We start from the raw sequence: 14,633 nt of genomic DNA, 5'->3' as shown, positions 1-14,633 counted from the left end.
CTCTTCAGCTCTGAGTACTTTCTTCCTCCCTTCATCCCGTCCAACATCCCTATCCTGTTCCTTCCCTTTCCTCGTTTGCCTAACATTCTCCCCTCTATTACAGTCTTCAACATCCTGCTGCCGGTCAATACACCTATTTTTCCTGCCTCCATAGGATTGCTTCCGACAAACCCCTCTCTTCGCCCACCATACCAAGCACTTCCTCGTTTGTTTTCTTCTCTGTCCATTTCACCTTCTCCATTCTTCTCCACACCCACATTTCAAAAGCCTCCAATCTACGTCTATCCTCCTGCTTCAATGACCACCTTTCTGCGCCGTACATAGTTACGCTCCATATCAAAGTTTTTACGAGTCTTTTCTTAACATCCTTACTCAACGTCCCCATCATCAACTCCCTCCTTGTGAAAGCCTCTTTGCCTAGCGCCATTCTTCTCCTTACGTCCATACTACTTTGACCGTGTTGGTCCAAAACACTTCCGAGATAAGTAAACTGTTCTACCTGCTCTAGTTTTTGCCCTCCTATTTTAATGTTAAGCTTAGCATTTTTCTTTCTAGAAAATCGCATAACCTTTGTTTTATTAATATTGATTCTCATCCCATACCTGTCACACTGAATTTCCAATTCACTACGCAATGCTTGCAGCCCCTTGACTGACTGACAAACTAAAGCTTGGTCATCAGCAAACCTAACTGATTTTACGAATTCCTCGCCCACCTTCATTCCTACCTCCAGTTCTTCCCATGCCTCTAATCATTTCCTCTGCATACAGGTTGAATAGCAACGGTGATAATGGGCAACCCTGCCTTACACCTCTTCCTAACACTGCCCAACCGGACTCCCCGTTCCCCACTTGCACCTGAGCAGTCTGAGACGTGTACAGGTTGCGGATTAGCCTCCTTTCCCTCCAATCTATTCCTACTTTTTGCAATATACTCATTAGTGTTTCCCAATTCACTCTAACAAATGCTTTTTCGAAATCTACAAAACAGGCAAATACCTCCTGGCTGTGTTCTACATTCCTCTCGATTAATAATCTCATTACTGCAATGGCATCACGTGTACCTCTCTCTTTCCTAAACTCAAACAGATCATCTCCTAAGTAATCATTTGCCCTACTCTCTATCCTTTTGTTTATGATCCTGAGAACAACTTTAGCTGCGTGGGATATCTAACTTATCGTCCTGTAGTCCTCACATGATGTAGCCTTTACCTTTTTCGGAATAGGAACTAAAACTGATCTCACAAAGTCTTCCGGCCAGATTCATTCCTTATAAATACTATGGATCAGCCCATATAGTCTCTTCCTCCCACATTCTGCTAAGCATTTTAAAAGTTCCGCGGGAATGTTATCCACCCCCACGGCCTTATTTAGTTTCATCTCCCTTAATACCCTTTCTATATCATTGTCTAGTAAGTCTACCTGGACCTAAGCTATCTTCCTCTACGTCATGTTCCTTTTCAATGTCTAACTTTGTTGGTCTGAGTTCTTTACTATACAGTTCTTCTATATACTCCTTCCATCTCTCTTGGATCTTTCCTGCGTCAACTATTACCTTACCCGCCTTATCTCTAACTGTTAGCATAGCTCTTCCTTTCTTACTTCCCGATAACGATTTAATTTTGCTGTACAGCGCACCGATTTCACCCTTCCTCTGCAGACTTTCCATATCCTCGCACTGCGTCTTCCACCATGCTTCTTTTGCTTTATTTGTTGCCCGCCTCAATTTATTGTTTTAATTCTTTGTACTTCATTTTGCCTAATTCTGTATTTACATTTTTCCATTCTCGCCGCTCATCCGTCTTTGTAATCATCTCATCCGTGATTCATGGTTTCCTAGTCCTTTTAGTGTTAACGGTTCCAATAGTGTCTTTCGCCGCTTTAGACAACCCTTTCTTGATACTTTCCCATTTTTCTTCGATAGTACTTAGCTCTTTACCATCCTCCATGATTTCCTCTACCGCTTGTTGGTATTCCTTCCTTTTCAAACCATTTAATGCTTCTACATTCCATTTTCTAACTCGCCGCCCCTGCCTCATCTTTTTGAAACGTACGCTACATTTCATAACAACTAAATTGTCCACATCCACTCCTGGGAAGCTGTGCGAATTTATCACACTGTTCCTAAACCTGTGTCTAACCAGGATATAATCTAGCTGATACCTTTCTGAGTCACCTGGCATTTTCCATGTATACCTGCACCTTTTGTGGTATCTAAACCAAGTGCTGGTGATGACTAGCCCCTATCTCCTGCAGAACTCAACTGCTTTCTCCCCGCGGTCATTCCTCGTGCCTAAACCGTAGTCCCCCACCTCATCACCATCTCTTCCTTCGCCTACCGTTGCATTCCAATCCCCCATCACTATCAAATGTTTCCCAGCAGGAACACATGCGATTATGTCCTCTAACTGATCGTATATCCTATCGACCTCTTCTTCCTTATGGTTGCTCGGTGGCATGCATACCTGAATAATAACCAAGTGCGTCGGTTCTGCTTTTATCTCTACTAGTAGTATTCTGTCCGTTATCTGCTCTATGTTGACTATGCTTCTTCCTACCTCTTCATTTAATACTATGGCAACCCCTCGTTGGCTCTCGTCCCCGCTGCTGCATATTATTCCATACTTACCACTCCAGTAATCTCCGCTATCTTTCCATCCCACCTCGCATAGACCTAAAATATCTATATTTCCCCTTTCCATCTTTCGCTTAACATTCTCTAATTTCCCTGTCCTAACATTCCACGTTCCTATTCTAACTCATTTGGTCTTCTTCTCCTGTGTCTTCTGTCCTGCTGATGCTGGTTTTCCCTGATGATGACCGCGGAAGCCTTGCCTCCCCCACTGCCGGGCAGAACACACAGCCGATTGGGCCGAGCCCCGTAGTTACCAGGACTCAAAATCTCTGTGTTATCCATCATGTTAATCTTGGGAATGATAATTGAGGTGGTTTCCCGTGCCTTCCTCAATAGTGTTTTTAACGTGACACCATCACTTACTGGCCGCCCCACTGGGGTCAGATGCCATTGCAGCTGCCTCACTGAGGAACAGATGCTGCGTGGACTACCTTTTGTCTGGCTCCTAACCTTCGACCTATCTGGCATGGGTGACCCTACCAGGAGCAATAATTATTACTCCCGCCAGCACAGCTCTAGGGGTCATCGGAATGCACAAGCCCTTCCACCACGTCAAGGTTGTAGTCCGGGGAGGGGTTCACGGTATGTACTTAGAAAAATTTTGGGGTATTGCAGTAATATTTGACAAAACCATTTCTTCCATACTTTCTACTCAAACCTTGTATTAACTGTTGGTACTCTCATTTTACACTATACGATACACGATTTTACGATATATTTTACACTTTTCATAATTATCTGAAACTCATTGATTGAAAAAATGATGCTCCTATCCGAGCTGTTGACTTAAATAACGCACATTTTCAAAGGATGAATGTTTAGTCCAGTCTGGTAGATATTATTTCTGAATGCTTTTGTGTGATTTAGATATCTTCTCATTCTTTAGATGTTAAAAAACCACTGTCAATATTTCTGTTCAATGACTTGTTCAACTTCTAATGCTATATGCACGATTCAAGAAAGAGGGTGGATAATGTAATAATTGTTACAAGAAGAAGTTCACAAAAAATATTTATTATATATGATAAAGAAGTGTCAAAACTATTGACTTATTCTTAGTAGGATTTAAATGTTTCATTAAATGGTATTTCTGAAACACAGATTAAAATATTGGCCAGAATTTTGTTGGCATATCGTACAAAGAAAAATCAATCAATATTTTCACTCCTATTTGAAACGTACCATGCCACAATGAGATTTATGTGGATCTAATCAAAGTTTACATTTTAAAAAATTTCATTGCTATCAAATATGCATATGATCAAGTGATTACTTGTCTTTAAAATATCATAACAATCCTGTGGTGGTTATATTTCGTTCTCTGAAGAAAGAATGTTTATTCTTTTCTTTTTTGTGATCTTTTTTAAAAAATGACAACACAGATACTTGCTTGGTTTCTTCCTCTTCTTCATCCCTGAAAAAAAAAGAAATAATTAGAGAAAAACTGGGACATTTCTTATTAAAAAACTAGTTTGTGCCTAATTTTATAAAGAAAATCTTCTAAAAAACAAAACCCTCATCATTATGAATGTCTAAATTTTATCAATGTATACCCAAGAGGAAAGAGAGTTTAGCTACAAACCACAAATCTCATGGTTTAAATCTGGATGACACTTCGTATACCCCTGCTAAGCCATAAATTGTACATATTCTATTGTTTCAGGCTTCACTTCGTGGAAGTAATTGATATCCATTATTGAAATAGAAAGAAAGACTCGTACTTTTCCACAGATTTTATTATACGGCACGACGCGTTTCACCGACTTGCGGCATCATCAGGTACGTACCTGATGATGCCGCAAGTCGGTGAAACGCGTCGTGCCGTATAATAAAATCTGTGGAAAAGTACGAGTCTTTCTTTCTATTTCAATAATGGACATAAATTGTACAACTTTCTGGGTCAGACAGGACCTATATGACATACCTGTAGGTTCTACCACCAAGTCAGGTCTAACATCTCCATGAAATTTTGCTTGAAGACTGGTTAGATGAACAAGACCTGGCAGAAACTTTTTCTGAATATATGTGCACAATTTGCTTATACTTAAGGAAAGCTCAGTTTTTGGAGGCTTATGTTGGGCAATGCAGGAGAACTACTGCACAGAATTTATTTCATATTATAATAAAATGAGTTATTTCACATTACATGTATACGGTGCAAATAAGTTAAATACTAAAATGGGAATTTATAAACTTGAGCAATTGGAAGTTTAACATCTCAGAAGTGTTCTAAATGAAAACGGTCAGAGCAGTATGGACATGTTAAGGACTGTGTTAGGCAAAGAGGCTTCCACAACATGGAGATAGTTGGCAGGGGCTTTTTTAAGAAACCACTCGTTAAGTAAAACATTGATAGGCAGCATGTTTATTAATGAAGCAGAAATATGGTAGTTGAAGCAAAAAAGATGATAGAAAGAGATTGGAGGCTTTGAAATGTGGGTGTGACCAAGGATCATAAAGGTGGAATGGACAGAAGTGAAAAAACTGCAAGGCATGGTGGGAGAGGATTATTGGAAGAAATGCTAAGCAGGCAGGAAAGATGGATGCGGAGCATAATGATTGGAAATGGGATGTTGAAGACTGTGATAGAGGGGAGAATGTTGGGCGAATGAGGAATGAGATAGGTATGTTGGATGGAATGAAGGAAGTATGTTGAATTTAAGATGGGGTTCATTGTAGGGTCGCATATCAGCTTCTGTTGGGTTAGAGAGGTACATAAATATATGTTTGTACCTTTGTATAGGCCTTGTCCATTGAAAACCTACCTTAACTGGTAGAATATCAATAATTATAATGGTGGACCTATGCAACTTATTTAGGAGGCTAACCATAAGATGGAAAATATCTTAATTATATGATGGTAGTGCAGAGCCTTTTGTACAATCATACTGTCAGGAAAATTCTGTAAAAAAGCATGTAATTAAGATACTCGTCACAGTGTTGATTGCTCTGCTTTGTTTGTTTTTAAATTTTCCCTTCCATCCCTCGTCTCTCTCTGTGGGGGGACCCTCCTGCTGCATGCAACGTTGTGTCACATTCCTCACCTGTTTCCTTGGGGAAGGAGACCATTGTATGTTGCATGTCCATGTGGCAGTGGTATTTCACTTTTTTACTTTTCAAATTCTGGCTTGCACGTTACTGGATAAATTTTTGCTGAATTCTAAGGTGCATTTGTTAGTTAGTTCATAGCACAAGTATTTGCGTGCATGTGAGTTGAAAGGGTTTTTGCATGAACGTATATGTCACTGCGGGTGTAAGTTTGCATGCATGTGTTGATGTTACATGTGGTTTTGATCTCTTTTACGGTTGGTGACCTAACACCCCCACATGCCCTTCTGGCAGCTTTCGGGGTATTATGTGGATGGGTATTGTTTTGAAGCAATTATTACTAAGAAATAACCAAACATCCGTACAAAATTTATTCTGCATATTAATTGATCCTTATGTACTAACTGTTGTAATTACAGCCATTACTGTTTATTGATCTTGTTTTAGGAAGCCAGAGATTGAAAAAACTTGCAGCAGAAAAAATAGAGGCTTACAGTAAGATAAAGTTCCTTCATGTGAAAGGTTACAGTGCCCAGTCAAATTCACGATGAAATGATGGATTGTTTATGGAAATGATAGCCTGTCATATGACATAGTTTCAGCAAGGTGAAAAATGAAATTTCAAACTCCCCAAATGCTCTTCAAAAACAATCCAAGAAATAGAAGACCATCACTCACAGACGATGTTGATACAGGGAAGATAAGGGAGGACTATATCAATAGACCGAAGAGCAACCATCCAAATTATCATGAATGAGACTGATCTTAGTTATGGCAGTGAAAGGAAAATTATTCATGAACAACCGCACTTGTCAAAGGTGTCAGCAAGCACAGAGTTCCAGGAATACCCACTCCTTTTTAGAAGCAATCATGGTGTGACCTGCAATCTCAACAATCACGGTGCAATTGGCAATCAAAGCGATGTAACTTTGAACTGTGCCCACTTCCATCCTATTCTCCCAATCTCACCCCAATCGACTTTTGATTATTCCCAGAAGTCAAAAAACCATAGCAGGGTTGGAGATTTGACAACACAAATGATGTCATTTACGAGGTGGAACAATGGTTTTCAATGCAATATGCCCAGTTCTACAATGGTGGCATTCAAAATTTCAAGAAAGGCTGGGATAAATGTACAACTCTGGATGGTCGATATGTAGAGAATTCTTTAAAAGAACATATAAAAATTGAGTTTCCATACCAATTATTTTTAGCATTAATATTAAGTTAATGATACCCTTCATACTACTATAATTTTTCAAATTCAAATATTTTCAAGATCGTTTAATAAAATTTTGACTGTGGAAGACCCGAATAGCCTTTTCCACAACAATTGTGGTGTAAGCACAAGATCATACATAACTTTGGCTATTAATTACTTCACAAGAAACCTTTTCTAATTTCAATTAAGTAGACATAATTTTCAAAAAGTTGAGAGCACTTGCCAAATTTTCAAGCAACATGTTTATCGAGTAGTAGTAGTAGTTTTAGGGGAGGTGACGGACAGCTAAGGTCATTTGCGCCTTGAAGGATGAATGGGAAAGGAAGGGTGGAGAGAAACCCGGGGTCAGCATTAGTCTACTCTTGTCGAAAGGTGCCAAGGGGTCTGCAGTTTATCGTCCCATCTGAAAGACATTCACTCAAAGTGCTCTCCACAAAGAACCTCAAGTAGGGATCAGGATACCAATGAAAAATATCTGTCATATCCAGGATTCGAACCCAGGCCCTCTTGGTGGGGTATGTTAGCTACCGCACCATCGTGTTCCCCATGTTTAATAAATCATGAAGTATAATGTACACATGAACATCTCATAAATATTAATGCATCATAGAGTGAAAATGATTCACACCCTTAAAAATTCAACGCATACAATTTTACAGACAAATCTTTACATATTTGTTTATTTAAGCTTTTACCATTCAACTTTCACAGCCTCCTCTTGTAGGATTTTGTCAGCAGTGGACCAGCTAAACCTAACAAGTTGAGGGAACCCAAACAGAGGATCCACATGGTTTGAAAGGAAGCTCTTCGTCACTGGATCTGCAAAGGGTGAAAAATTGGAAACGGTTTGATATCCAGACTGAAATAAATGAATGTCAACCTGCAGAACAGTTGTGAACTAAGAGTATGAATTATAAAAAAAATTAAAATCAGCTGTCAAGTGAGACATGCAGAGCAATCAAAATTTCTTAGCTATTTTCTTTTTTATACAAATATGAAATGTATCATAATATTAACTTTTGCAATTTGCCGTCCTACCACCAAAATACTTGTTTTAATGACACAGTCTGCACAATAAATGCCATCTGTGTGATATTATTAAAATTGTCATCATCATAGTATGAACGATTCCTCGTTTATTAAAATATGAACAAAATTGGTAACCATAACTATCCTATTAAAGTATTAAGCAATCCAGAATACACAAATGAATATGTTATACTGCAATAATTAGAGGACTAGAGAGCACACCCAGCTTCACACAAGACAAAACTATGGCCAAGAAAATATTTTAAAATCATGATGGAACCTATGAAAAATTATACTTGAGTGTAAGACTAGTTCCCCCATATCCTATTGCAAACTCTTGTGTTAAATATTTGCCATTGGTTTATGGATGATCAAGCTTTAGTTGAACCAGTCAGCCAAGGGGTTACCTCCATTGGCAAGGGTATCAGAAGTTCAGGATTAGAATGTTACGAGGTTTTCAAGAAAGAGAAAAGCAAATTAAAAGGCTAAAAGAGAAGGGCAAAATCAAGAGAAGGTGGAACACACTAGATCACAATAGTAGGAATATGCAAAGATCTTTCATACAGAGGAGGGAATTGATGATAGGGATGCTAAGTTATGAGGCTAAGTACTATTGTAATACAGAAATATTAATCCCAGTATACCATGGTATATTTGAGTCCATAGCTCGATATGGCATCGTCTGCTGGGGGAGCTCAGCACATGGAAACATCAATAGAATACTCACCCTTCAAAAAGGGGCATTAAGGGTTATATTTAAACTAAATGCAAGAAAATCCTGCAGAGAGTACTTCAAATGTCACAAAATCATGACCACTCCCTGCATCTATATGTATAATGTGATTTTGTATGCCTGCACCAAAACCCCTTCACTGGTCAGAAATAGGGATGTTCACAAGTACAACACCAGGGGTAAGGATACTTTTCATATTGGCCATTGCAGAGTAGCAGCAGCAGCAGCAGTAGTTTTGTACAGCTCGGAAAGTTGGTTGTTGAAACAAGGTGAAGGCATGGATTGGAAACTTTTGACATGACAATGTGAAGAAGGATGGAAACAAAAACAAAGAAGCACTATAAATGGTGTCAGAGGAGGCATCATTGTTGGGAGAAATCCAGAAGTGGCAGCAAAGATAGATGCAGAGCATTTTGATTTGTGATGAAATGCTGAAGACTGTAATAGAGGGGAGGATGATAGGGCAGCAAGGAAGAGGAACAAATGGGATAGAGATGAAATGAAGGGAGGAAGTAAACATGCAGAATTAGAATTGTAGAAGTCTATTGCAGTGTGCGGGGTCAGGCTTTATCTTGTTAGGCAAGGCTAAAAAATACGCATTATTAAGAGGAAATTTAGATATTTGAACTTCTGTAATTTCACAGCATGCTTTATACTAATGCATACAAAGCGATTTTGCTGCATAGGGTGAGTCATGCAAAGAGAGTTTTATCAACTTTCCCAATTTCTCCCAAGATACCATATATGATGGTAACAATTCAAGAAACCCAGTGGCTTTATATCTTACCATTCCCTACTCATTCCCATCTGGGGCCAACCGAACACCATGGTTCTTAACTACTTGATAATTGGTGAAAAATGATTCCTAGCAGCTTCCAAAATTAGGAGCCTTAAGGTTCCCATCTTGGGAGGCTTTAACTCCAGTTCATGGTCTCCAAATAAGCACAATATTACATTCTGGTTATCCCAGTTAAGTACATCAATTATAGATTAAAATTTGGCTGATTAATTTTGGGATATTTCACAAAGGGCAGCAATGAGACAATTTCAATTGTAGAGTTGACACTATCTGCCCCCACCTTTTACATAAATGCTAATGCATCAGTATTGAGGAAAACAATCTTGCACAATATTTGGCAATACCAGGTGACTAATTTCTGAGCAGGCATTTTTTTGCAATGATCTTTACTGAACATTAACAGCTGTGTGTACAGAGAAATCAACTTCCTAAATTCAAATGTGGTTGACTAACATAAAATCTTTTATTAATGCATTGATCCAAACTCTACCTTTACGTGAAGATTGATATGTATCTAAAGTAATGAGCATGCAATATTGTAAGCTAACCATACATAAATAGTAAACCAAATGAAACTAACCCACAACTTCTGCATAAATATTTACACATTGTGCAGTTTTTGGCATCACCACCAGTCAATATTTTTCTCTTTTCAACCACCAGCCTGTATCCCTATCTATCAAATCATGTGAAGGCTGGTTTGATTGATAAGGTTACAGATAATAGAAGACTCGTTTTTAGAAAAATTCCACGCATCAGGTCATCAGGACTAGTTTTTTTTTCTAGTGTAGTTAATGCAATTTCCCAAAAAGGTCTGGTAACCGAAAAATCACACATCTTAGATGAAGCTGAGTGTGTCCTTACACACCAATGCATTTTAAACCCAAGCCGGCCAGTCAGTAATCAAGTACTCTACATACTGGACCATCATTTCCCATTATAATGTAAACAAATCACACAGCTATTACACTAGCACTTAATAGGGAACTTAAGTCTTCTTAGGGATATTATGTTTTTCACTACACCTAATTGAAGAACTGGCCTTACATAAAAATGTAGATGAATATAGGTCCATTTTGTGTTTTATAATAGTCTCTCAAATACATAGATACTTTCTTTTTACAACAGCACTAGTACAGTCATAAACAGATATACCAAGTGTACTCAATGACATTCAACACACCTACATAAACTTTATATAAGAGAAATGACCCTTGCTTACCATTTGGGTACCCACTTCCCCAATCCTCGTGTTTCACTTCAAGACCTTCCTTAAAAATCCAAGACTGGAGAGCAAAATCTCTTACAACTTTGGCACATATACTGGCTGCGCTGACGATTGGAAAAAGGGAATCTGCTTTCGAACGAACAGTTACTTTATATTCTGGAAATATGGCTGACAACTTCTCCTGTAAATGAACAACTAATTAAGTTTTCACGGCAAAACTGAAATACAATCCAAACAAGCAATGAACTTGACTCACCTCATACTTTTCTGCAGGTCCAACTGTATCAACGTAAACTTCTGTAATGTTGACTCCAGAGCTGGCAGCCAATTTTATTAAATTTACAGCCGAATCTTGAGATACTTGATTCAATGAATACTTACTCCTTAAAATAAAAGGAACGAAATAAAACCATAATACATAAACCAGGAATGGAATGGCGAATATTAAAAGTGGGTTTTCGACTGTTGATAGAAACAGACATTAATACCTGCGCAACATCGAATTGGAGATGACATTCGGAGAAATAACTTCAACTGACCATCCCACGTAATCATTAGTTGCACATATAGTTGTGAAGAGACCGTCTCTCTGCTTTTCGGATAAAGTTTTAGAATCCGCGAAACCTAACTTTGCCAAATCTTCCGATTTTTTCGACGGACAATAGCAAATGCCATATACCATCGGGCCTGAGAAGGAATCAAGTCAGCCAAATGATAAGTGTAATAAAATTAACTTTCATAAAGAAGCAACTTGAAAACTAGCTTTTCATAGCTCCAAAACATTACCTAATACAGGACCACGTCCTGCTTCGTCGACGCCCAATATGCAAGGATCCTCCTTACAAACATCTGGGATTGGAGATTTCAGGATTTGATTTTCAGAATTGCTATGATCTCGGAATATGGCAACCAAATCACCTGGAGATTTCGTTTCATGTTGTGACGGGGAATCCATCATTGCATCACAAAAATTCTTAAAAATCTTGCGATAAAATCCAAGAAACGAAGGCAATTAGCCTCCGTATCCTCCTATCGAGCTACAACGATCACTCGCGAAACCCGCGAAGAGATCTGGAAACAAAATAAATGCGAAACTATCACATTGGCCCAGACCGCTCGGATCGCAGAAAATTATTCTGCGCAGAGCGTACACACGAACGTTCCAATACGCATGATCAAGTTGTTTTGATGGTATTGGCGCCATAATGTGAAGGAGCTATATCTGTCGAAGATATTTTTTTCATGTAACAGAATTTCACCGAATAGATTCTACCCGCAAGCACAATGTACAAACGAAAATTCTCGGGGATTCGCCAACGAAACCTGCAGGGCACATCTCTGAGTTCTCAAGCTCACGCCCCTAAAGCATCCCCATCAAAAAAAGGAAGTGAGAGTCAATCCTTGGCATCTACTAAAGATAAGGATAAGGCGTATCAAGAAAGTTTCTCCAAGGAAGAACAGGTATCTTTAGAATCTCGCATACTATCCCAAAAGAAAACCAAACGAAAATCGCAGAAACCGAAGACATATTTTGAAGAAGTAATTATTAAGTGTGGCTTATTGATACATGAATCAAACGATACGTACGTATTGGGTAAGTTGGGCGTGAAATTAACTTTTAGATGTTACGGCAAGTGACAATTTCGTATCTAAATAATGTATTCTTTAATTACCATGTTACTTAAAGACAAAGATCAAGCCATGTTTGTGAAAGACTTGGAAGTTGAGCTAAAAAAGAACGTATCGTACCCTAAGAACATTGACGAATTTTTCTGTGGGTTTGAAAAATATGTGTCGAACTCTAAGGACTTAAAGAAAGCCTTGAGTCAAACAAGGGTAAGTGGATACTTGTTATTCCAGTAAATTGATCGTTTAAAATATACTTATCATTATTGAATCTGATATTTTTATGCCCTCAGACATCTGAAAACTGTGAATTGGCAAGATCAATGCAACAGGACAGTTTAGTACGACTTTTACTTCTGACTACCAACTTGCAAGCAAAGGTTTCCAAGTTAATTATAGAAAAAGCTGCCGAATACGCTCTTTCATCAGTGTAAGTATTGAAGTAACGGTGGATTACCAATTTTCAGATTTTTCAACAGCAATCAAATCTTTTCCTCCTTTGGTATTCCAGTCATTCTCCACTTTATTCCTAGTTTTTACTATTTTTAAATCATTAGTGGTAGTTCCTTGACAATGATATGATATACATTTTATTTGTTTATGTCAAAGAAATAAAAACATCCTTGAGCAATTTTTATGTACATCAGGGATGATATGGACAATGACCTCGATGAAGCTGGATGGGTTCGGCTTATCTTAAACCAACTGAGGTTGCTTGATTTTGTCGTGGAAGGAGAAACCCTGGCCACTCAACTAATTGAACTCCTTCAAGCTGCCCCAGAACCAGTGAGTGTGTGCATTTTTGTTTAAATTTTGTTCGCCTTGCAATGTCTTGAAAAGAGCAATGTAATATATATAAACAGTATAAGTCTTTGCTGTACTCCTTCATGTTAATTTCTCTTCTTTCACCACTCCCTGCCCTCTATATTGAGTGTGTCTAAACATCCTGTGTCTGTAGTTCATTCCATTTTTATTGTCGATATCCTCACCTCTAAAATAAGTCCAAGATCAAGAATAGCTACTCTTGTTCCTCAACTTCTTCTACATCCATGATTACCGCATAAGTACACATCCTCAATCTTATTCATTCTTTGCTAGATAACTCTTGCCATTATCCTCTATGAATGGGTCAGACTGATTTTTTGAAAGTTTTAAATTTAGATTGAAATTAAATTTAAAATACTTTGCCTTTCCACATAAACCACTTGTATTACTACCTAGGTTTCGTTATGGTATAACATCATCAGGTCAATGATGATGTTATACCATAACGAAACCTAGGTAGTAATATCAGGTCAATGATGATGTTATACCATAACGAAACCTAGGTAGTAATAAAAGTGGTTTATGTGGAAAGGCGAAGTATTTTAAATTTAATTTCAATATGAAGAATTTCCACCAAGTGACGCCAGAAACTGTTTCATTTTAAATTTAGCTACCTACTTCCTTTTTGATATATGCATGATAACATTCTTCTTAGATTCCATTGATATTTATCTTCCTGTGTATTAATCCAATATTAGGTTAATTACCTTTTCACAAGCCTCGTTTCTGTATTTTATATTTTGTAGTTCCAAGGCTATATTATCGATTCTCAGTGGCTGGGAAGAAAATCATGGGAATTTTAAAATAAATTTATTGAGCGAGGACTTACCACATGTGTAAAAAACGTAAGAATAGTTTATTCTTATATGACTGGTCCATCATGTTTTCCCTGTATTTTCAGGTTCAGCAAGAAGTCATATATTTCATGCCACAAATTATATCTGATGATCAACATCAAGAAGTGGCTGAAAGCCTAAGGTATTTCCACCTTTTCTTATGGTTGTTCAGGTGCTAGCATTGTAATGACATTTAGTGAATCAAATAATGTATTTATTTTCTGTAGTACACCTCTATTTGTTCTGTATTTCAGTTAATTATTGATATCATATGTGCCATTGATTGACGTGTGACACTAATAATACCATTATTTTCAATATTTCTCAGCAAATTACTCCATGAAAACTTTTCTCTAACCCCAGTCATTTTGGATGTTCTATCACAATTGAATATTGGAAGTATTTTGAAAGCTAAAGTGTGTGAAGAAATGCTGGATGCTCTACGCAAGGCTCCAGATGAATTTCTGCCGTCAATTGTAGCCTATGTTTTATCCGAGTCTGAACTGGCTGACCTTGAACTGGTAAATTTTAGTTTGTATCTGTTTTTATACTATTTCAACTGTAAAATTACCCATCATGTCTGATGCCATTGGCCACATGCATCAGATGTGATCTCAGTGAGAAAGTGAGATTATACTTATTTATGTATACAT

At 37.9% G+C, this 14,633-nt stretch overlaps 2 protein-coding genes across 2 annotated transcripts in view; one reads left to right on the top strand and one right to left on the bottom strand.

Annotated features, from left to right (window-relative positions):
• Positions 1–3,632: 3,632 nt before the first annotated feature.
• Positions 3,633–11,749, bottom strand: LOC139693847 (ribonuclease H2 subunit A). The gene is made up of 6 exons (XM_071592153.1): positions 11,480–11,749; positions 11,182–11,380; positions 10,950–11,076; positions 10,688–10,874; positions 7,600–7,723; positions 3,633–4,048 (listed from the first exon to the last, which is right to left on the bottom strand). Exons 1-6 carry the CDS (start codon positions 11,649–11,651, stop codon positions 3,922–3,924), a joined length of 936 nt encoding a protein of 311 aa, XP_071448254.1. The 5' UTR covers positions 11,652–11,749; the 3' UTR covers positions 3,633–3,921.
• Positions 11,750–11,899: 150 nt separating this feature from the next.
• Positions 11,900–14,633, top strand: part of Fancd2 — a 41,546-nt gene continuing 38,812 nt past the window's right edge. The window contains exons 1-6 of the mRNA XM_071591784.1: positions 11,900–12,287; positions 12,381–12,529; positions 12,613–12,749; positions 12,967–13,105; positions 14,046–14,122; positions 14,309–14,501. Of these exons, the coding sequence (XP_071447885.1) occupies positions 11,978–12,287; positions 12,381–12,529; positions 12,613–12,749; positions 12,967–13,105; positions 14,046–14,122; positions 14,309–14,501 (1,005 nt within the window). The 5' untranslated portion in view covers positions 11,900–11,977. The remainder of the gene's footprint in view (positions 12,288–12,380; positions 12,530–12,612; positions 12,750–12,966; positions 13,106–14,045; positions 14,123–14,308; positions 14,502–14,633) is intronic.

The sequence above is a fragment of the Hetaerina americana genome, unplaced genomic scaffold (assembly GCF_022747635.1).
Source record: "Hetaerina americana unplaced genomic scaffold, ioHetAmer1.1.p SCAF_5, whole genome shotgun sequence".
NCBI lineage: Eukaryota > Metazoa > Arthropoda > Insecta > Odonata > Calopterygidae > Hetaerina > Hetaerina americana.
Note: the sequence above shows the minus strand (reverse complement) of the source record. Positions and strands in the feature narration are given on the sequence as shown.